Raw genomic sequence first — 25,065 nt, 5'->3', positions numbered from 1 at the left:
ATACATGAGTTTTAAATATTTAAAAACAAAACATCAGCAGGAGATTTTAAAAAATATCCACTTTTTATTTAACATCTGCTAGTGTCCTCACAACTATGATCCTATGTGTTCCATATATGAGTGTGTCAAAACACATCTCACAGCCTGGTCCCTTCACCTGTGTCTGAGTTTCCCTCTGGCTTCAAACTCAAATGGAATCTCTTCCCCAGTGATAACTTCTTGCCATTCACTGACATTATGGGCATCACCCAGCAATGTCCCGTTTTCCTCAGGAACAACACCTGGACTCCCACTGTGAGACAGTGCAGCTCTGTGAAGAGAATCACATCATTTTACAAACTGACAAAATGACTACTTCAAGTAACAGTTCTTTTCAGTCTGCCTCAGTCTATAGAAGTCCTGCAGTAAACACACATACATCATGAATGTATCTGACCAGTCTTCAAATTCTGTTGGGCCTCTTGGAAAAAACAAATCTTTTTTTTAGTAGTAAAACTATCTCATTGTCAAAGAAAAGGCTCTTAACTGAGAAAGACTGGGAGTTGCCTATGTTTCTCTGCAAGAAAACAAAAGCACTGAAAACAATGGGGTTTGGCTGACATGTTAGAGAAGCCAGACAAATATTGTCAAAGTGATCCCACAACAGCTTCTTACCGGGTGGGTGTTGTAGTTAGGGTAGCAAACCACAGAGTGCATCCAGTATGATTTCTTAGAGCAAACGGGACAAATGGCTGCCTACGTTTTGGAGTCTTCATTTCAGCTATAAAACAGAATAAAGATTTGTCTAAATGCTTGTGAGAGAAGCATTCATCAGATGCTAATGTAGGATGAGACACAATGGCTGGAGAACCACAACCTGCACTAACTAAAGAAAAACAGATCGAAGAAACAGGATAACCCATTACTAAAAAAAAATTAAAAATTTAGTAACTATTACAGAAATGGTACAAAGCAAACAGAAAGTCTTCCCCTACATCAACCCCCCCAGGAACTGAGCTTAATCTACATGTCCTTTTGTTTCTTCATATCAAGTCTTATAAAATACTATGCCTCCAGTTATAACTAACATGTAGAAAACCTAAGTAAAAACCCAATCGTAATCAGTAACTTTTCATGTACATCCAAATGCTCATAAAGTATTAAACACATATTCACTTATAATTAAGATTTATGTTCTATTTAACATGATGAATACAGGATTATCCAGTACCCCCTTTAAATGGGACTTTTGTCCTCAAAGACTGAACAAGTAGAAATATTTTCCTATACAGGATGAAGCTTACTAAAACAAAGCATGAAAAATAATTGGAATGCAACCAAAGGTAATCTGGTTTTGTTAAAATGCTGGGACAGCAAAACCCCAGAAGAAACTTCACCTACCATGTTTGACTTTTTTCAAGCATGTATTACTAACAAGCACACATGTGTTACTCTCATCTTCCATACTGCAGTACATCATATCTGTGAAAATACTTACTGTGTTTGGACAGAAAAAAAAACCTTGTCAAATTCCATTAACTTACTTAAAAAGGAAGATAAATGGCTGCTACCTAAATACATACATCTTTTTGTATAAGAGAAGTAGAAAGAAGGCACACACAATAAATCAGCTGCTTAAAGAAAAGGTAAGACAAATGAAATCTATTCCACAGAATTTATCTGCAGTCACTCCAAAGGCTGACTGATAGCAAGTTCAAGTACTTCATGTTCTGAGACCTATTCATCCCACCACAACATGTGTCTGATTAGGAATAACTTAAGCACAGGTTTACAGAGGCAAGAAGGGGTAACATGGGGTGGGTAGGTAAGTTTTTGAAGGAGTTACTGATGATCGCATACAACTTCCTTCCAAATCAATAACAAAAAATTCCTATATATCTTACATTGTCAGTGGAGACTTAAATCTGATCTCTCTAAAGCTTACAGAGAAAGTTCTTTCCAATTAAATGGCAAGAAGATTAAATTCTTGAAAACAAAACCTCTGATTTTTGCCAACTGCAAATAAAACAATCTTTTTAGTGTTGAGCTTGACTTTACACATTTTTTTGGCTAGCCCAGGTTCTACAAAATTACAGACTAGAAGCCAAATGAACTTTTACTCTGGCATTTAATCGATTGACAAATTATTTTTTGAGACGTTTAAAAAAGAATTTTTGGGACTATGGCCTGATTTTTAAAAGCAAACATAAAGTAAAAGTTGCATTTTGAGACTACTGCCTGAAAATAAAGACTACGATTACAATGAGGTTTTTTTCATAATTCATTTAGTAATTTATTTGCAACACCCACCAAAAGCCAAGCAATAAATATTAAGAGGTTTGTTTGATTTTTCCACAAAAAAAAACTTCCTGAAAAATACCTTACAAAAATAAATCCTTCTATCTTTTTCCATTTTTGGGGTTTTTTTAAAACATCTATGAACTGTCTGCAACCACTCAGAGAAAAGGTTTCTAAGGGGCAGTCTGAATGGGCCACAGATGTAGATTTATAGAAAGCTTTCTGTCTTCCCATTCAGCAACTTTTCTACAGGGGCAACATATTTATCAAGTGTGCTGTTTTGTCTTCCATAATGTCAAAAATTAAAAAATCTTACTTTAAACTGGATGGTTTTGCCCAAAGACCGTATTGTCAAACATAAAACAAATTAACAAGATACTTATTAGGAATGCCTTACTTCCTAAGGCTTATTGAAAACAGATTGTTCCTTCTTGAAGGCATCTTAAAGTTTTAAGGAGCTAAATATACATGCTGAATCAAGCATAAGTATATATATTGAGCATACTGTGGATATTTTTAGAATATAAAATAAAATCTTGTGATTTTATTATGCTATTTTTAATCACACTATACTGTCTCTCTAGAAAAGGGACATTGAATAGTCAACAATTCATATAACCTTCCTCAAAAAGACAGTCTTCCTATATAGGATTAGTTATGCTTCTCCCTTCTTTCCTGAAGGGCCCAGAGAGGAACAGAAGAGAAAGACAGCATGAAATACTAAGTTAAGCAGCTTAAAAGCAAAGTAGCTGTTATGTTTTTTGGTTTGGGATTTTTTGTTTGTTTGTTTTAAATATAGAGGCCTATCTACCAGCAAGTCACATACACAACACAGCATTTATTGTACAAGAGCCCTCCAAAGAAGAAAAAACCCTTTTTGTCTCTCTCTGCTATACAGTACCTCTAGCATAGATTTGATGCTCTAGGTTAGTCAAACTGGCTGTACTCCTAGTTCTAAGGTAGACAAGAGGAAGGCCTGGCAGACAGGAAAGACAAAGTTAGCAGGTAAGAAAAAACACACAAATACAGGTAGACTCTTCCCCATCATGCATCAGGAAAGATACAGACAGTTGGCATCACGCAGTGTATGAGTCTCTACCCATTTGCTTAGGCTAAGCTGGCATTTGAATTGCTAAAATTTCTTCCAGAAGTAACACTGGGAGAAAAGAAGCTGAAAAGACCTGCCACGTATCAAGAGCTATTACTTAGAGAATTGTTTCACAAATGTAACAGCATTTTTTCCAGAAACTCAGTCATTTAGGTCTTTGGGGGTACAGAAAGAAAAAGATCACCTCTGAACTGCACACACCCTAAACTCAACACTCTTATTTAATCTTTTGACAGGACAGTCACTCATTAAATGAGAAAGCATGACAAAAAAAGGAAGGAGAACAAGCAGTGCAAAGTTCTCATTCAAAGCTAAGTAGCCAGAAAGGTTTTTGCTTTTAAAGAACTGAACACAATTGAACAGAAAATAGCATTTTTGTCTTTTTTGCCAAATACCTCTAACAATTCATCGTATGCTATGAAGATAAAATACTTATGTTTCTAATACATTAGACAGATGACTCTGTATGTCAGGACTGTTTCAAATAAAGTGTGATTAATGAGTATCATACTCTGCCCAAAACATGGTGGATCCACCGAAGAACCCATCCAGTCTTCTGAACTGATTACATTCACTTCTTTGTCCTGTTTACAGTAATCTTCCATCCATGACTGTTTGGTACATGTGTATTGTTCTAGAGGAATATAAGCATAGGCAGTAATTGTCTCCAAGGTAGCAGTAAGCAAAGTAACTGAAAACTATGTTAAATTCATAACACTAAAGTTACTCCACTTTAATGGCAGAAGTTTTACTTCACTACTTTTTCTATGAGCCACTTAAGTAAAAGACAAACAACAGCTCATGAAATCACAGCAGTGTCTTCAAAAACAAGTATTTTTATATTCTTAAGACTTTTTTTTTTTTAAATTTTCAGTGGAATTCCATGTTCTTAAGGTACCCCTGTAGCAATATAAGAGCTCTCCCCGAGGAGGCAATTAACCTTAGATATTTTCATGTTAGAAGCAGTTTCTAATATTTTTTTTTTTTTCTTTTTAAGAGGTACATGCACATTCCTGCATAAATGTCACGACACCAATGGAGTCCTCTGGCACAGTATTAATCGTAAACTAGCCTTGCTACTTGTTATTGCTAGTATTAAAAAGCATGGTGGGAACTCTTAGGAATCACTGAGTTGCTTCTTTTCCTCCCACCTTGGCTCCCTCTTTCTGCCAGCCCCACAGGCCTTGCAGGAGAAAGGAATGAATATTCAAGGAACAAGGAAGGCTCTTCTCTTACATTTGCAAGCTCAGCCATTTACATTTTTTTATTATGACCACCAAATTATTCAGATTTGCATACAGAATAAGCAACAATATTTCTGGGAAATGCACGCAATCACAGTCTCACAACACAGAAGCTTACATGAAGTTTGAGTTAATGATGAACAAAATATTTTGATTTCCTGAGGTGAGAATTGACAGCTCAGGTTTTCAGAGACTGCAGAACTGAAATGAGTAGCTCCCCACTACACCTGTCAATGTACGGAAAAATGACGAGCTTATCAAAATATTTTTAAGTGCTGCAAAGTATGGAAAGCTTTAGATGAAAGCCTGTTTCTGATTAAAAATAAATTTCAAATAACATATGAATTTGATAGAATTGATATGACCAGAGAAAGAATTCCTACTAACCTCTAAAATATGTAGCTCATGTCCTTACACTTTCACAATATCTGATAAAATACAGGCTGCCTAAATGCACACCTGTGTACAATATCATGTGAAGTATGTAGGGACTCGTGCCAAATCTCCCTCCCTCCATCTATGGGACACCAGCAGGACTCAATTAGAAATGTCTGTCATTTTCAGTACAGTGCAAATTAGACTGTATAGTGATGCTCTCAGGGAACATTCCTACATACCTATGAAGACAGAGGTAATGTTTATATCCAAACGGTGTTTAGCCTTTACTTCCAGCTTCAGTCGGGAAGGGTGGAGGCGGCTTGAAGCTTGTCGTTGCCAAGAAACTGAACATGGCCATGGCTCAATAAATGGCTCCCAGCCTGAGAACAAACAGAAAATGTCACATGTATTACACATTTGAAGGCCACATTGGAATGCTGTTTACATATCTAAGTATTTAATAATGCAACTTTAATAATGACATCCTTTACTTTCAATCTGCGTTCAAGATGAACTTGTAAGCCTACAGATTTAATTTACTAGCTAATAAAAAGTTGCTCCAGCTCCTTCATTTGAACCAGTGTGTACTATATGTAGGGTCTTGCAGAAATACCTTAATTCCAAGGAAAGCATTAGAAGGCAATTACAGCTTCATATTAAAGTTAGCTGGAACTAAGTTCTCTGAAAGAGTTTTGAAAATGATTTTCACACAATTATACATAAATTGGCCTACTATTCAGTATCACAAAAGACAAAGGTCTAAAAGCTATTTAAAAAAACCACCCTACGTATTTTTAAAAACAAAAAAACTACCTTGTTCTTGACAGATAATTCCTGAGATTGTTGTCACCAATTTTATAACAGAAAATTTAGTTTCTCAATTCAGAGAAAACACACAACTAGATTACTTTTGTCAGTGTCTGACCTGTATTGAGGCATAACTTGCTTTTTTATATCTAAAATATAAATTATGATGGTCTTATGTTAATCCGTGGTCTTCAGCCTAATCGCCTACCCTCACGTGCTTTTCCTTCCTGAAATAAGTAACAAACTGAATGCATCAAAAAGAGAAGCGAATACAGAGACAGCTAGTTATGTAACTGTCATGTTCTTGGATAACCTTTTTACACAATTACATTTGAAAACTTCAGTGCACCTTTCACATCGGCAACATCTCTACTTTCCACATCCCTCCATCTGATATCAAGTTAGGATATCTTGTCTAGGATCATATGTTCACACACACGTGCGCACACACACACACGCGCGCGCGATCACAAAAGTCAGCCTTTCACATTCCCTTATATGCATTTCATGTTGGGTGAATTTCAGGCTACTGTAGCAGGCAAGGCTGCTTTCCTAAACTTAAATAAAAAAAACTACAACCCCCCCACTATTTCACCTGAAAGCTCACGATTGTAATAATCTCCAGAGAGGGTAAAATGAGCGTAGCCTTCAGGGTTGGCTCTCAAATGTTGGAGAAAATTCAAACCTGCAAAAAAAAAAGTGAATGTTATACTAACGCAAAACAATCAAGTTTCCTGATTTCGTGAACTGCTAAGTAAGCAATGGAAGGTTTTGTCTTGTCTTTTAAATTGAAATGGTACAAAAAGCATACCATAATACTCTTCAAATAATAGTTACAGACAGCCATGCTTTACAATACGGAGCCTCCCTAGGGTTCTGCTCAGGACAGATTCCATTTGTTATGTGATGTATAAAGGGGAAACCAGAATCTTAACCCTACAAAGACTGTAATCTCCTTAAACACAAAACTTAAAACACACAAAAACTAAAACCAAAACAAAACAAACCCCAAAAATCCCAAAACCCCACACAACAACCACTACCACCAAAACACTGTCAGTTGAAATTTCACAAGTCCTAAGAAACCGGAGCATGGTACTGAACATACACAGTAAGTGACAGTAATTTTATGCAACTCACTCAGCAAAACAAGGTACTCACGTGAAAAGGTTAACTCAGCGAGGGGAACGTCACAGTCCATGCAGTCATCAATAAAGCAAATGCATATACTTTCCGCTTTTATTTCCACTCCAGAGATGAACTGAAAAGGCACAATCCCCTGGCTATCTCGACCAGAAGAGGTCAGGGAAACTGATTTCAAAGGTTCAGCATTCTTAAATAACCAACTCGCTGCTTTTTTCAAGTCACCTTAGATAAAACCAAACAACCAATCAATCATCATCTACTTTCTCAATGAAATGTACTTATTTAAAAAACATACAGAAGCAGACTAATTCCCTCTCTTTTAAGAAGCACAGCAAGACACCAACAGGACGTTGAATGTGTTCTATTTAATAACATAAATATGAGAAATTATAAATACATTGGTATTTTCTAAGAATAAGAAATGTGTTTTGAAGTTTGCAAACAGAGTGGCAACATAATATAAATCTATATTAGTACTATGAATGCCTATAAATAAGGTGGGAAACATGACAGTGCTAAAGAAGAAGAATCACTTCTGTTGAAGCTTCATCTTTTCGTGTATTGCATGTAAAAGTAGGTAAGATACATGATTCAAAAAAGGAGAGATGAAAACACGTGCTCTAAAGAGAAAGAGATGGATAATAGCAAGAAATAGGTATATCATAAAAGGAAAAAACCCAACCCAAACCCCCAAACAAAAATACACTCAAACACCCCACATATGACATCCTAAAAGGCAAGAAGAATCTTTGGGGGGTAGGTTCTACACAGTAGTAGAACAGAAAAATGAGAATGCTTAAGATTATATACCAACACAGCACCAAAGTAAAGAAGAGAAGGAAATGCTGCCTGTGCATCAGCTACCTTACAGTCTGAAAGTTTTTACTTAATTGCAAGTTAGGTAACATGAACAATCTGCAAGGCCAACTAAGAATATTTGAGGTTACCTTGGCAGATCAAAAGAGCTTTACGACAATCTTCCATGCCGAATCCCAACTCCTGGAGGCGAGCTAGCTGTACCTCTGTAATTGAACAGTTAACCAGTCATAAATCCTTGACAGTTATCTACTGATTTTCATTTCTAAAATTAAGATATATCTGTATGAAAAACGGGGGTTTGTTTAAGATTGCAACTGTAGAAAAGGCACTGCTTTTACAAAAAAACCCTGAAAACCAAACCCCCAGCCCATAACGTTTACATTCTAGAATATATGGGCTATTGTTACTCTCTTACAGGAAGCCAATGTACTCCACAAATTTCAGTTGGGACTGAATTTTTTTTTGTAAACCAACCCTTCACAATTACTTATTTACTTTGAACTCCCCACATGACTCTCAAGTGCAGCAGCAGAGAAGAAAGCCTTTTTCACCAGTGTGTATTTCCTCATTATTGTCAGGCAGTGATTCCAACCACACAAAATTTTTAGTTTGTAAAAAAGGAATGTCACCAAAACAAAAGACTGTTAGACATGAAGAGATAACTAGCAATTACGACAGTTTCCATTTCACTGTCAGTTTAATGAAGAGGTGGCCCCTCTCCCCCTTTAAAATTTTGCTACCTAAGAAGTACTTCATCATGATGATTTACAGTGACAAGCGATGCTAAATAGAACTTACTATAGAACAACCCACTGTCATACTACAAGCAGAAAAAAAACCAATAAAAATCTACTTTTTTCTTTAAACAGTATCATCAGTATAATGCTATCATCAGATAATTCAAATCAATGAAGGGTTTTACATGATGAAGATATCAACATCTTTTGTGTTCAGCATATAGTCTAGCTTCACCCTGCAAAAACCTCCTTTATATATAAAAAAGGGCTTCACTCCAACGGTTAAAAACATACCAAGAACAGGATCCAACACACGTTTGGATATTTCTCTGTTTTCAAGTGTCAAGGAAGAAGTCTCATTCACCAGTGCTAAACTGGAAGGATTAGCAGTATTTTCAGCAATCGATACAGTTGAGTCAGGCATAGCTGCACTAGTCTGTTGAGGAATTGACTTCGCAATTGCCAAGAACAGTTGAACATCATTGTAAGACAGTCTGATATCCAGTGCTTGCAACTGAATCTAAATGAAAAATTAAAAAATAAGATTCAGTTACCCTTTTCTACATATTTTTCTTGTGTATGTTGGATATTAACAAAGCTTTTCCCAAAGGAAGACAAAATTTAGTATTAAAATCCAATGACCGCACTGTTTTAAAGCTCCAGTAATAAAATTACCAAACTTATTATTATTTACCAACAACCAAAAGCATTAAAACCATGTATCAGAGGGAAAAAAAAGCTTTCCTTTGGTATAATGCTAAAAAGAAGTCTCTAAACAGATTTCCCCTCTAATAAACACTAACAATGAAATACAGCAAATAAACCTTTTTCTTTCAGGTATTAGTAACTATCTAACATGTCTACATTATCAGCCCACTTTTTTCCCCACTATTAATCTCTAGAATATATCCCAGAAATCACTCCTTCATTACCACTAAGAGCGTTTTCTGCATGCTTGTTTCATTGCCTTTTCCACTTCAGGAAAAATTTATCTTATTCTTTTCTTACACATTTGAAAGTATTCTGTTGAATCCTTGGGCATAAAAAGATCTGTGCTAGATCATGATCTAGTATTCTCTATTGCATACAGTTTTATTCAGGCCTTTAACATTACCTCTAGAATAGGTGGAAAATCCTCACTATTGAAAGCATCCAACAGTCCTGAACCACTTGGGTAGGAAGCATTCCCAACAAGTTCCATCTGAATTTGTACTGGATCAATAATTGACAGCGCGGTCTCTTGCTCATTTCCTAACCGGCATGAAAAAACCTAAAAATTACAAATGGTTTCAAAAGATTAGGAACCGAGAGAATAGGCCTGGCAAGAACCTTGAAATCAGAGACTGACTCACTATCACATGAACTATAGCCATGAACTGTTTTCTACAGACAATTCCTTCGTAAACTTGAAGACAGCAGATATTCCAAAATCTTTCCAGACGATTTATTCCAGTGCCCAGCTATGCTGTAGGTTCAGGAAAAGAGATTCTGGTATGCAACCAAATATTCCCTTTACTGCTAAGCTTAAGTCCACTACTCCTTCTATCACAGATATGGAACATGCTTTGTTCTTCGGTCTACAATAACCATTTAGGATTTACCACATCTCTGCACAGCCTCTTCTTCTGAGGTCTGAGTTCTTTTAAACTTTCCCAATATATTATGTAACCCTCCATTCAGAGAGTTCTTGTTGCTCTCTTATCAGTTGTTCAGAGCTGCTTCAGCTCTGTTTCCCCAAGACTGGCCACAGCACTCCAGCTGTGCTCCTACTCTGCGGAACAGGATACAAGGATCACTTTGCATACTCAAAATTCATACTCACAAAAGATCCCCTCTTCTAATTTTAGATGTTTTACAAAAGCAAATTTATTTCTTCTTACCTCAATGCCAAACAAACTACCAGAGAAAGGACGATCTAACAACTTGGGCTTGTAAGTGAGAACAGTAGTCCCCTTCAAAATAATTGCATTGGTATCGAAACAAGACACGTCTTCAACGACCACAAATTCAGTTCCTTAACAAAACAAAATGACAAATAATAAACAGGGCAATTGGATATACCATTAAGGTATTTTAAGCATTTGTAGCAGGTTTCTTGATTTTCCATCCTTTAACGGACCTGTTTTTCCACTAGCACATGGCTTTTAATCAGAAAAGCTCCTAAAAAAGCACTAGAGAAGAATACATTTACCTGTCACATTAACCTTAACTTCCAGTTGTTTTTCTGCAGACACACGTAGCGATGAACGTTTTGTAACTACTCCACTTTTCACCGTTTTTGGAACTACAGTTGTTTCACTGCTATAAGTTCGCTGCCGGGAAGAAGGGTGACTTTCCCGCTTTTTGGTATCTCCAGGAGTATATAAGAAGTCATGAACAAGTAACAACCAGTCAAATATTAGAAATACACGAAGATTGTTCAGAACAACTGTGAAACTGGAGGAATCCTTAGTAGACCTTTTAAGAGGAGAAAAGCATACATATAAACTTTACATCTTGCATATATTTAAAATGATGCAGAAAACTATCAGTATCTAGCAAGTAAGAACTATATGGAACTTTATAGGGATACGCTTAGTTTACAGAGTGTCTGGCCTTTAAAATACATATATATATATATTTAAACAGATTGAAATTCATCAAGTTGCTGTACCGACAGAAACCCAACAGATCTTAACTGCGTGAATGCTAAGCTGTAATGATACAAAAGATGAATTGAAAAACTATGTAACAAGAAATTAACTTGTAAAAGCTCCGTTAATACATTTACATTTTCAATATTAATTTGTCTCAAATTTTAAAACTGATCTTTTTATTATTATTTTACATCTGTTCAGTATCAAACCTAACATACTGCGTGTGAAACTTAGACCTGGCTCCATATCCTTCTAAAAGCTTAGATGTACAATGTGTTTCCTCTCACACCGTGACAGCATTTTGCAGCACAGGAAGCTTCTTTGTCATTCAGAAAAAATGCTAGCTTTACTGAACTTTTAGCATCACATTTTGAATATCTGGCTAGGAGGGATAAAAGTGTTTGGCTTCATGATCTGGAATACCAATTATATTTGGTCATGCTAACTGGAAAATAATCTAAGTGCTTAAATACCATGAAACAATTTTATATCCAACACATTCTGAACTATAAAATCTCTGAAGAACTGTAATTCCTTTGTGAGAAGCAGCCTGCCTGCATTGCTTCCAATAGTAAAAGCCTTTAACCCTCCCTGGCTCTCCAGGATATTTCCAAAAGGCACGAGCCAGTATAACACTATCATTGAGCTCTGCAAAAGCTTGCATCTAGCGCCAAGGATGGTCTCACCAGTAAACACGTAACACATGCTTATGTGGCTAAAATTTAAAAGCACAACAGTTGGGAAGAAAATGCCTGAGACTATCACTCATAAACCAGATTAGGCTATACTGTGCAAACTAACCTCCAAACTAGGCAGATACTGGATCAACAGCCCCATGAAAACCCTTTGCTTGGTGGTTTGGGGTTTGGGTTTTTTTGGTAAATTCCATGGCGTTTTAGTTTTATTCAAATCAAAATCTTGGTGTCTTTCTGAACACAAATTTATTAAGTACTTAAAACCATCACGCATTATCCAAATCTTTGCAACAAATTTCTCTCAATTGCCTAGTTTGTTCGTTTGGTATTTACGAACAAACGTCTTCAAGGTTTTCTATTGGACTAAAATAGTCCACAGAATTTTTCCCTGTTACTCCCGCAACTGCTTCAGAAGGTATCATACTGATAAAAGAGTTCAAAAGCTGAGTTTGGTCAGTAAGCCTGATCAGAAGTGAAAGCAACATCTCTAGTCATCTCACTTCACCCTCTTTTTTGTTAGTTAACATCCCTCAACAAAACACCATGCTGATACAGGTAAATATTGACATTATACTTTATTCCCATTTTCAATATTAAATTAGAAGAAAACAGATATCCACCGTGATGCCTTTAAGCATTTCAAGAGATTTGGATAAGGAAAAACAAACAGGGTAGGATAGAATACAGAAGAGAATGTAGTGGTTGTTTTTTGAAAGAGGTGCCATTTCTGTATTTATTTGATTCTTTCAGAAAGGCAAGTGTGACACCTACTGGAAAACAGCTTTTGCACAACAGATATTAAAAATTCTATAGTATGTTTTTATGCAAGCATACAAGCGATAGGCCAGACTTATCAAGGTTTAAGCACTACTGATTTTAACAGGCCAGAACTTCATCCAATTCATTACACATTCAAAGTTAAATTTTATTGCAATGAAGGGAAAAAAATTAAATAAATAAAAATCCAACAACCTTCAGTTAATTAATGACTGCAGATTTCAATCTATCAAGTACCACTAACCACCCCAAAAATGTCTTCAGATTTAAATACAATGCCAGCAAGTTTAGCTACTTTAATAACAGCTGTATTAAAAACAAGACAATACTGATCAAGTATGTCATTATTAAAAACAAACAAACAAACAAACAAACAAATCCCAGAATTACCAACCTGAAGTGCAATTCAATCTGGATTGCTCCTGGACTACTAGTATTCTTTGATGACTGGAAGATGCAATTAAACACATTCGGTGTGCCTGCAGTAGACTTCTGTCCAGCATAACGTGTGTCAAATGCCATCATGGAATGAGAAACCAAATTTACAGACTTTGTTCCATTTGAAGAGCTTTCAAAAAGCAACTTGGATTTCTTAAAATCAAACCTAGGAGAATAAAAAGCAAACCAATACATTTAAGAGTCTTGTAGCTCATTTATGTCTAGAAGTCACTTGTTTTAAAAGTATGCATGGTATACTGCTGATATCTTTCATTTACGTATTTTCTAAAACAACTATAATCACATCTCATATCACAGAGATAAAAAGTAGATCTATACTGTATAGAACAATATTTTCCACAGATATAGAACCTTTTGGATTAAAAAAACCCAAACCAGCACAGCAGAAATCTGTTTTTTTAAGATTACCTCTCAATATTTTCTTAATTAGAATACCATTTGTCTTGGGCAAGTCAGCCAATTACTGAACTGTGGTTTCAAGGACAACTTGAAAGACACAGATGGTATCTTTCGAACAGTGTCATTCATCGTCCAGATCAGCTGAAACTCTCAATTTGGACTCTAATTAAGAAATTCTATTTCACTGCATTATTAAACCATGATTTCATGTATTATGTTAATTCCTGTCCTATAATCTCTCAGATGAAGGATAAGGAACAAAAGGAAATTCATACCTGGCTAAAGAGCTGCGTCCATCTTTTCCTTTTGGATCCATCAGTTCCAGACTCACATTAACCATGTCAATGAGGAACGACATAGAAGTATACACTTCTCCACTCAAAACTGTCTGAAAGTGGAAAACACCAACATTCTTTTTAAGAGCACCTGTTTAACTTTCATTCCTGAATTAAATTTTGTAATTTCAGACAAATGCAAACAGCTGTAGTGTCTTTCTCCTTCAAGAAGTTTCATTAACCATTGCTGGGGAAAAGTTACATTTCACAACAGTGCAGCCTTCAACTTGAAAAATGTCTATTAATCCATTTTCACACTACTGTTCCATACCTTCTGTGTTCTTAAACAAAATGTCGCCATCGTCATCCCCCCCAAAAAACCAAACAGCCAACAATTCTTTCAAACTGTCTCAGGTACCTTCTATTATTAAATCAGATTTGTAATTTCTAAAACTTTTTTTTTTTTTTTTTTAAGTTTTAGGTGAAAAGCCTGACATGAAAAGCATACTTGTATTAGGAGAACTTTACCCATTTTTTCCTCTCTTAAAGAGAATCCTAGATGCTTCATAGCATTTTTTCCCCCTGCTGTGGTCACATATTTGCTTCTTAAGCAAAGATTACAGTCGTGCAACATAAGACAATGCTTAGAAGCCCCACAAGATCAAGAGGAAACATGTTGTTCAGCAACTTCCCTTCCCAGTAATAAGGATAAATATTATTTCTAGGTGCTGCCCACACTCTTCCTGAAAGGATAGTATTTGCCAACAGCCAAACAGGTGATACTTGAGAACCTGCTCAAAAAAAACCCAAAAGGCTCAGCTCTGCTGTAAAGCTTTTATTACTGAAATTCTTCTTTCAGATTTATAGGACAAAAAGAGGGCTTTTAACACAAAGTAATTCCACAATCTCGTAAATCTTTAGGAATGTCACAGACACCATGGGAAAGGAATCATCACCCTGCACGTGATTACAGGATAACCTTCAAGTCCCTCCAAAAAGCTCCATTCAAATGGAAAAATCTTAAGGTTGTTAATGTACCAGTATTATACTGCAATAGCAGCTCAGCTTAAATACTTCAGGAAAAAAAAAAAGTACAGTTTTCATAGATTTGTTAACTTTTTTCCCCACTGATATATTTCAGCAGACCTAAAACGAACTAACAAATACAGGCAATGATGGCTGTTTCTCACACTGTCTCTTCTAAAGATTAGAATCTCAGAAACATGAAGCAATCGCAAGCCACACCTGAAAGGGCAATGGTATTGCTGAGACAAACCTGAGTTCACAGGAGTATCTACAGACAAAAAGGTTCCTTTGCTGTTCATCTCCCTAAATTTTCTCTTTTTTTTTTAAAATCTACCAGTCCACCTGGTAAACTACAAGAAAATAACAGATACTTAGCCTAATCAGCAAAACCCCCAGACATTTCAAGACAGAATTTCAACTGCATATGCTTCCTCTTACATGAATTCTTGGATCCTGCAAATCGTAAGGCCGCATGAACTCTTCTATAGGCTCCCCAAGGTTGTTCTCCAGCAGTCCGCGTATCAGTTTATACTTATTCAAATCCAGAGAGCAATGGACTGATGACAGATTGCCATGTATCGATATGTCTGCAACTGCATGACTTAGCTCTCTACAACAAAGGAAAAAACCTCAGTATTTCAAGGTGCTTTAACACAGCAGGCAATACTTTTAAGATACAATAAAAGGCATCTAAAACACTGGGTTTAGGCTGACAGCATAAAGTGATCCTGTTTAGATAAACTCACTTGTCTAAGTTTCTCTCTACTTGTAACTTCAGTCTGAAAGGTTCTGTTAATAGGCTTCCTCCTGTCTGCCTCACGAAGTAGGATGGAAAGCTCAAGTCCGCACTAGTATCTTCCACAGCCTTTGAATACTCTCTCTGATATCTTTCTGCAGCAAATATGTCCATGTCCTGCAGATCAACCACAATGCAGTCTAAGAGGCAGATGTGATCCTCTGCAAGTGCACAGGAGATAACACATTAAGAAAGAAAAAAAAAGAATCTGCAGCTTACTTTAAAAAGAAATCTAGTTTCTCCTGGAAGTTATTCCGACTTTTTTTTAAAATTTTTTCTATTCACACTCATCAATATCTGTAACTACCAGATACCAAGCTCATTCACAGGTATATGTAAACTCTCAATTCAGAGTCCAACTATACTCCTCATGTCTGCAATATGCATCTCAAAACATGCCCAAATGGCAGGATTGTTCTTCCAGAAACTGAACTACAATTCCCTAATCCTTTAAGCTGCAAAAATCAACCTTGAAACTAAGAAGTAATTTCTTTTTAAATCTACAGTCTTTAGACCCAGAGCCTTACTTTTTCAGTGTCACATAAGATGTAAGCAAAATTGCACTGCATCATTTTACAAGGAAAAAGAAGAGCTATATGGGGTTTCTACTATTTATCACGTACCTGGGCTGTCAGAGTTTGGTACAATAGGTAGCTTTGATTGTTGCCCTTGTTGCTTACTCAATGTATTCAGCATAGGCTCACTCTTCAGCCTAGAAATGTTTGTTCCTGATGATTTTTTCATGAACAATCCTTCCATCACTACTTTTGATTCATCAGCACTTGTTGTTTTCTTCATGGTATGTTTCGGGGTTCCCAAAGGAGATGAAAATTGAACTGAATCCTGCTAATGAAAGTAATTTTGTAATTAACAATAGATTTTTAATTTAAATTTTAAGGAACCAATACACCAAGGTTCAAGCTGCAACAAATTCCTGTCAAAAAACTAAATACTTTATTTGAGTTGCAGTATCTTTTACTGTAGAAAGACGGCCAAACTTTTTTCCTATAACCTTAACAGCAGATTAAAACATTTTCTTTTAAAAAAAGTTTATTTCAGCAACATCATCAAAAAAGCTATGAAATCTTTTCAATGAGAAATTAATTCAAAACCAGTGGGTTTTGCACAAAACCAAAAAAAACCCCATGTAAATGAAATTAATACAAAATAGAGGGGTAAGACTGTCAAGATATCAAGCATTTCTGTAAAATAAAGATTGTTAAATATTTAAAGCTGTTTTTCAGAACATCTTCAGATGATGAAAACAACATATGCCATTATTTCTGCAAGATCATGTCAGCAACTCAGTATTTTATTAGAATATGTGAACAAACATTTCTGTACATGAAGTTATCATTTTACCCACTTTAAATAGTTCAGTCCTCATACTGAAATGTGTCCCAAAATTTTTCTGCAGTAGCTAAGTTTAAGACAGAATAAATCCCTACCCTTCTTAAAATCCCCACAGGTGAAAAAAGAAAAGCTCATTGATGTATAACATTTCAGACATTTCCCCACTACCACGTATTCAGTGGAAATCTTATGAGCTTTTCCACCTTCATGATGCTGCAAAGGGTATAGTTTGCTAGTAAAACAGTCACATCAACATTTGGAATTTATTCTCCCAAAAACATATGTCTGGTGGAACAGGTTTACACAGTACCTTTATACTCCGAAGCCAATTTCAGGGTTCATTTAGCCTGTCCTGATTTAAATTTATTAACCTCATGTTTCAATTTTACTCAGCTTCACATGCCCTACCAGAGAACAATCATCTATCTTTAGATGCACTTGCCCCTTACTCCGGGATTGCTCACTTTACCCATGACTGCAGTATTGTTACTATAATTTCCCACCTTCTTTCTGTATCCAGCTTCTGATGTCACTGTACAATCCTTACCCATAAACTTTCCTTTCTAGTTTTAATTATTAATCTTGCTTGCCTTACGTGGTTTTTAAATATTATTCATTGGAAAAATTCATTGCAGCCATGATCAAGGATTTTAAGATTAAAAATTTGAAGACATTAACATTTATCTTTATACTGTAAAGACAAGACTGAAAAGTACATGCAAAGAAAAATCATCACATCATCTATAAATCTATGAATTTATGCAATAAATCCAAATTAATAGCTCCTCAGACATGCATAAAGAGCACACCACAACAAATTTAAATCAAATTCTTACAGAATTCAGCAAAGTCTTTAGAACAGAAACGTCATTTTTAACATATAAAGGAACTTTTTAAGTGCTAAATTCCACAAGAAAATTTCCGTAATTTTTTTAATGAATGGGGAAGCACCTGAACGCTGCTATAAAGATGTGAAATACCTCAAATAAAACTGGATCCTTGTATGCATTGCCTTGTAAAATCCGATCCTCAAAAATAAACATAGGACAGAGGAAAAAATGAAAACAAAACAAACAAAAAAACCCAAAACCCCACCTGATCCCATTTCAAACCCCCAAATTTCTACAGTGCTACATAACACAGTATTTTTAAGTTGAAATAAAATTACCATGCACACATCCATTCTTTTAACTTCTAACATTAATTTAGGAATCTACCACTTACAAACCTTTAAATACGTCAGCACACTAGAGTACAGAAGACAACTCAACATTACCATCCAGTATTTTCTTACAGTAAAGACATTGGTAGATATAAATCAGATGGAGGTAACAGACACACCACAAAACTGCTGCAGCAATTTAATCCACCTAATTTCTAGCCCCCTTTAAAATGGGATTAGGCAGTTCCCAGAACAACTACCCATTTTGTTAGATATAGAAAGCCATCCAAGTTGGATCTTCCTTACCCCAAATTTTGTGGCTGCATCTCTCAACAGCAACAACAACTATTCCCTGTCCTGTGCCTAGCCCTAGGTGCAAGCATTCACTGGAAACCTTTCATTAGGTTTCACCTAATCAAAGCAACTACATACACTCAGTTTCATTAAGAGCAGAAAAGAAAAAAAAAAAAAATTACAACCAATTCTGTTCTCCAGTGTGTTCCAGCAAGTCTCAGCCAATACAGATCTCTATTTTCTGCTACTCACACTGTTGAAATTTTGTTTCGTGAAGAGTTGAAGAAGCTACCAAACGGGGCTAGCTGAAAGCCCGTTATGCTCCCACATTCAGGTGTGCACCCAGCTGGGTCCTGCTTCCTAACGAGGCCCGTTCTAGTGAGTTCCACAGCACAGTCTCCCCTCCGCCCTGAAGGTCTCCGAAAGCAAGCCCAGGTGCAGGCACAGAAGGGAGCAGCTGGGTACAATCAGCAGCAGGCCAGATCCATAAGATTACCCAGTACACTGGCATGGACTGTTTAGCTACTAGTGGTACAAAGTGTATATATAAAGTAAAATGTAAGAATCGTTTACCTTTTTGATATAGAAATAAAATGCACAAGAACTAGAAAAACCACAAGCCGCTAAATTAAGAAGTAATGTTCTTACCTTGTTCTTTAATGAAAAAGTACCCGGCATACCCGCAAACAGAAATCTGTTCTTGACTTTCAGTTTTCCAAGATTAGCTACAATAAGACTATTAGACTTTGAGCTTTCGGGTATAAGCAGAACAGGAGCACCAGCCTCAATATCAAGAAGAACTCGGGAAGCTCGCTGTGCTTTATCTCTTACCTGGGAAGAGCAAAAATTCATTAAAAAAAATTTTTAAAAAATACAGGAAGTGGGCGATTATTTCACACTGATTAGTACTGAATTCAGGAACACTACTCCTTGATTTACAAGATTAAGATGTGATAGAATTTTATACCAAAAATAAAAACCCTCAAACTCTTGTTTTAGGCGGTGAATAAAGGCTAGTTAAAAAAGGACTACGATGCAAACAGCACACAGCTGTGCACAGGTGCAGCAATCAGGAGTGAAGCATATCGTCACCACTGAACTGAGAGGCATGACAGACACTACTCAGCTCACTACTTAAAGAAAAGATTACTTAAGAAAAATTATTTACAAAAGGAAAAAAAAATCATTTAGAACAGATGCTTCAAAATCAGATTCAAACTTCCTAACTGATGCACAATGAAGCATTTTAATATATGCAAGTATTAACTGTCTTTCTTCCAATTATGAGAAGCAACTTTTTAAACCAACTATTACTATCAACTATGTTAATCGCTCCCACATTAGGTTTTGTACAAAATAGGCTATGACTGGCATGATTATTTATATACTCTATTGTGCAGAAGTTCAGCATCTGATTTTCTCAGTCTACCAGCCATCATACTTAATCAAAGACATACACTTGAGTAGAACAGGACTTCTCACTTGGTTCTCCTTGTTCAGGTATTATAACTAGCTGGTGAACAGTGGAGAAAAAGGCAAGATAAAATCTTGAGCCCTTTCTGTCCAGCATCACAAAGATAGGAAAACACCTGTATCAGTGCATACTGCAGGATCCAGGTGCCAAAGTTTTAAGTAATGTGCAAATGTGGTATTCTACACTTCCAAACAGCAGCAGGATGGTCCTAAATAAGGTCTTTTAACTACAAGATGAGTATGAGCAATCTCTGCTAACATCAGAACTCTAAACCCTCCCATCATTTCAACTCACTGAGTTGATGCATTAACATAAATTTTATACTGCATTTCAACTTCTGAAAATAGGCTAGGAAAGAACAGAAAAACACCCAGACATACTGTTTGTCCTTCAATTGCTGCTCTTTGCCGCCCCAAGACATCCTGAAGCTGAGTAAAATGTTGGATGAAAGACACCACCTCTGCCTGGAAACGCTGAGTATGCACATACTGAACAGATGCCATTCGCAGAGTGACACGAATATCACACTCTCTCTGTAGTAACGGATCTTGCCTCCCATATCTATGATAAAGGTTGAAAATAAAATTTAGCTATCTTAGCTACATTTTACAAATAGTGCTATTCATTTTTTTGCATTCCAAATAATAATATAGAGGATTTAACTGATGTTCACAGTATATAATTAAAACTATTTCAATTATAGATATGAAAAAATTGGCTTTATATTAATTATTTCTAAATTACGTATACTTAAGTGCTACTGAGTTTTAATTAAGCAGAGAGGAAAATTCTGCATTTGGAACGTACCTCTAAACTCTACATCGAATAGATACACCTTTGGTGATTTTATACATCTGAACAGTGGCTTATAAGACAAGTACTCTACTGCATGATAATATGTAGATGCAACCCTGAATCAGTGTGCAGTTACATTTGAAATTAATTCCATAATATTACTTGGATAATTTCTAATCTGAGTAATTCTAGTGTGTGGAGAAGGGGATGGAAAACCAAGAAACATCACAGGATAAGAACTATTGCTTTACACAAAGCAGAAGAACTTCAAGAGCACACTATGACAAAAGCAAACCCTTAATTTGAAAATTAAGGAGCAATGGAAAATCTATTTCATCAGTTGAAAACTTCTTCCAACTTTTAAAAAACTACTATTTTATCTAGGAACAAACTATCATCTAAATACTTTCAAGAACAGCTTTACAGGGAAATAAAAACGTATTTTTCCTGATAAGCCACATACATTGCAGGACAAAGAAAAGTTAAAAATCGTAAGTTTATGACTGAAAATGTTCAAAGTCTCATATGTCACAAACATCCAAAGCAGAATCATGCAGACCTGACAGTTGTGGGTTTGTTCTTTTGGGGTTGGTTTGGGTTTTGGTTTGGTTTTTTCAGGGGTGGGGAGTTAATGGTGCCAATATCGATAACAAGAAGTTTAAATTCATACTTATAGACTTGGAAAATGAGTGCTTCTTCACCACTTGTAGTGAAACGTTCTCTGTAGAATTCTCCATGAGCTGTAAGATCACTTAAGGACAGACTTCCAATACTTCCTTGCAGGGCTAAATCTCCCTCTGCAAAACAAAAGACAGACAATTGGGATCCTCAAACACAGGTAAGTTACTAAAATCCAGAAGTTTCTATTAGTGGGATAAACTCATTACAAGTAATTAAATAAATCACATTCAACTAAACATTAAAGCTCATGTTCAAAGAAAATCACGTCTTTCTGCTACAAAGATTATTAATCCAAACATAACTCTATGCTTTACGTACATAATGTGATCACACCACTTTGATTTGTGAAAACTTAGATAGAACTCTTTTTTTCTCTAAAACAATAATATACACTATTGTTCTGCTCTGTGAAAGTGAAGTATTAAAATCCTAGCCAATCTCAGCTAAAATGATCAAGGGTTTGACAACTGGGAGGGGTGCAAGGATTTAAAATCAAGCGTGAAAAAGCAGAAGCAGCAGCAGTGGGAAGAGAATGTGCATCTTGCCCAGGAAACAAACACACAAAAAACCCAATGAGCACCAAAATAAAAGCATTTCAAATCACAACTCCAGTGCACACCTCCTTTTACTTTAACCTGCATACAACCTTAGCCCTCCAATCTACTCACCAATCACTTCCAAGTGAGCTGCAAGTTTTGACACGCTGGCTTTAGCAAGCTCACTAGTTGTCTTATTCAGTACTAACGATAAAGAATGGACCTGGTCAAACAAAAAGGAACAGGTTGGTATTAAACAATATGACTTTACAGCTGGAACATCTTGTTAGTTTTTTTTCAAGACAATTGCACTGTAACACATAAATAGCGAAGAAGAATTATCTGACTGGGAGACACTGGAGGAAAGCAACGTTTTTACTTCCTGGTTTGCACATTCACAGGTCTCCCAGGCAACTTAGAGTGATCGGTCGTCAACAAATCCTAGCACTGTTATCTTCGTCCTTTTCTCTTTCAAGACTTGTCATTTCTAAGTTAGACTGCAGGACCTCTGGGCAAAGGCTATATATATATACACACACATAATTTTTTTTTTTTTAAATACATGTTTATACATATATATGTATAGACATATATGTATATTTATAAAAGTTGATACTTTTTTTTTTAAATAAACTCCATAGTACCTAGAACAGCACAGTGCCAATTTCAGTATGTCAGGTCTTTAATACTGAAGCAACTTTATCATTTAAGAGCTCACAGACATTTAGTCCGTGCCCTGCATTACCCCAGGGAAACAGCAGTCACTGCCCACAAGACTTACACTTTCCTTAGACTCTCAGGCACAGAGCAGACTGGATGGGGCTGGGGGGGTGGGTGTCAAACTCTACCCATGGGAGCTCCAGTGGATGAACATGGAGCACTCTACTTCAGTGTCCCTTCAAGTGGCATACATGTGTCTAAGAAGGGTCACAGAGCAACAGAGCCAATCATTTTGCAAATGTTTTGCCTTCCTATGACTTCTGCGCTTTTTTTTTAAACTACATCTACACACACTTTAAATCTACTGCTTCTGAATTTATGCGCATTCTCCACTAGAATATAACACATTTGATTTAAATGTCACCTTAAGTTTCTATAAACCGGACGTTTTATGACAGACAATCCAGTTACTCTTTCGCATCTCAAGTATACCTTCAGATCCAGCTTAGTGTTTACGGGCTCTTGGGCTTGAGAAGCTGACAAGGTATTTATTTCTGATTTGATTGTCTGCTGAGTATCTTCAGGCTGCAGCTTCATAGCATGGTTATCAGCAGTGGATCCAATCCCAAAGAAATCCAGTATCACTACCCAAGTTTGCAAAGTTATTAAGACATCTAGACAATTAAAATCAACATCTACACTACGGTTAATTTTGTTATAGTGAGAAGAAAACTCAGGATGTTTCCTATCCACTAGAAATATATTGATATGAACTAATGAATCATCAAAGTTACTTTTTCCACAGGGCAACTTGGATCTGCCTGCTGTTGGAGAAGGAGGTGGAGTCAGAGGATACTCAGAATCAGCATCTTCCTTTTGCTTCTTACGGGAGGCACAAACTGGTCTTTGGTATAGCTGAAAGACATTAGGTGCTTCTTCCATATGGGAAGGTAGGGAACGTGGCATATCTGGATATTCTACATTGGATACTGAGGGACAAGACTGTGAAAGATATTCCTTATGTGCTAAACTGGATGGCTTGGGTGCTCCACGGGACACCATGAGATTCTTATACATAGAGTCTGGGTTTTTTTCCAGAAGATCTTCCATTAGCAGAGAACGCAAGGCAATCTGAATAGACAAAGTCTGAGGATGATCTTTAGCAAACTCAACATCAAAATCCTGAAACTTAAGGCTGACAAGGCCTTGTGCACCAAGTGTAAGATCACCGCTTAACTGAACCTGGAGCTCTGAGATACGAAAGTTTGCTTGAATCTGAGTAAAAGACTTTGTTTCCCTGATAGCTAGTGACTTCTTTGGAACAGAATTAAAACTAGAATGGCTGAATAAGCCATTTTCCTTCCTTTCACTTGAGAATTCTGTGCCTGTACTCTGAAGTGACGCTGAAGGAGAACTATGACAAGCTGAAGATACAGAAGTGGTTGGAAATTTGTTCAAGTCTTCACTGTAAATTAAATTATCCAGAGTCTGCAGGACTTGTTCATAAACGTGTTTTGCCAATACCACCTACAACGTAGAAAAAAGAAACAATCATCATGTTAGAGCTCCCTATATTAATAAAATCAGTACATTTTAAAACTCACAAGTGGAAAGACTGTGGAATTTCAAACCAGACAAATTTTAAGTTTGTCCACAAGCAAAAAATAATCCAGAACAAGGTACAATGCAAAGTCGAAGTAAAACAATTCTTCTGTATTAGCTCTGTAAGATGACACAATCTGGAAACATACAGGCTAGGATCCTAGAATAGGATACCTTGTATTCCTAGGCAAAAAGCATCCACACAGAGTTAGTTAAAAATAATTCACCATACAAACTAGCCTTAATTTACCATGCTAAGACTATACAGTAATATATGGAAAAAACATTCTACTTAGCCGTCATTGTTTGTCTCCTTAACTTTAGGAGTTTCAGTTTCCTCTATTTAAAATCTCTGCTCCTGCAGAGATTTTTTCAAGATAATGGCATTTTAATTCTTAGTTTCTGCTAGAACTGCAAACAAACAGATTTGGACAGCGGCATTTGAACAGTGACACATTTATTTTTCATTCTGTGACAGGTGTTCAGAGTAAGCAAAAGTTAGACTCATTCATAAAGATGTCTAAAATGCCCCAAATTTTGGTCATTCTTATTATGACTTGAGACTGTCTCTTCTAACCACATGTATAAGGATCTGATTTCTAAACTACCAACAGGTTAAACCTGAAGATATCTGCCTGAAAAACACTTATCTTCTATATGTAGGGAAATACTTCTATATTGATAGTAGAAATACTACATTCCTATACCTGAAGAGGGTTCACAAATTTCCCTTCAATCTTCATAATGCTTGATATTCCAAAGTCCTCATTACTTAGAGGAAAAGATAAATCCAAATCTCTCTCTAGTGGTATCTTTTCCAATTTAAACTGGATGGTGGTGTTATTCAGAATGTGGAAAGCTGTTAAGAGAAAGTGACATGAAAACAACATCATAGTAAGTGAACTGATTAATCCTGTAAAGACTGTACA

General features: G+C 36.2%; 1 protein-coding gene across 1 annotated transcript in view; it reads right to left on the bottom strand.

The window, feature by feature from the left end:
- VPS13D (vacuolar protein sorting 13 homolog D) overlaps positions 1–25,065 on the bottom strand; it is a 107,710-nt gene that overhangs the window by 62,193 nt on the left and 20,452 nt on the right. Inside the window, 23 exon segments of the mRNA XM_050909520.1 lie at positions 158–310; positions 655–760; positions 3,179–3,253; positions 3,897–4,019; positions 5,247–5,387; positions 6,410–6,499; positions 6,976–7,182; positions 7,908–7,982; positions 8,811–9,036; positions 9,631–9,786; positions 10,397–10,530; positions 10,708–10,973; positions 13,019–13,228; positions 13,758–13,870; positions 15,222–15,393; positions 15,530–15,740; positions 16,203–16,422; positions 19,037–19,219; positions 20,243–20,423; positions 21,328–21,454; positions 22,007–22,097; positions 23,027–24,061; positions 24,844–24,995. Of these exon segments, the coding sequence (XP_050765477.1) occupies positions 158–310; positions 655–760; positions 3,179–3,253; positions 3,897–4,019; positions 5,247–5,387; positions 6,410–6,499; positions 6,976–7,182; positions 7,908–7,982; positions 8,811–9,036; positions 9,631–9,786; positions 10,397–10,530; positions 10,708–10,973; positions 13,019–13,228; positions 13,758–13,870; positions 15,222–15,393; positions 15,530–15,740; positions 16,203–16,422; positions 19,037–19,219; positions 20,243–20,423; positions 21,328–21,454; positions 22,007–22,097; positions 23,027–24,061; positions 24,844–24,995 (4,447 nt within the window).

This window comes from Gymnogyps californianus, chromosome 21, assembly GCF_018139145.2.
Source record: "Gymnogyps californianus isolate 813 chromosome 21, ASM1813914v2, whole genome shotgun sequence".
NCBI lineage: Eukaryota > Metazoa > Chordata > Aves > Accipitriformes > Cathartidae > Gymnogyps > Gymnogyps californianus.
Note: the sequence above shows the minus strand (reverse complement) of the source record. Positions and strands in the feature narration are given on the sequence as shown.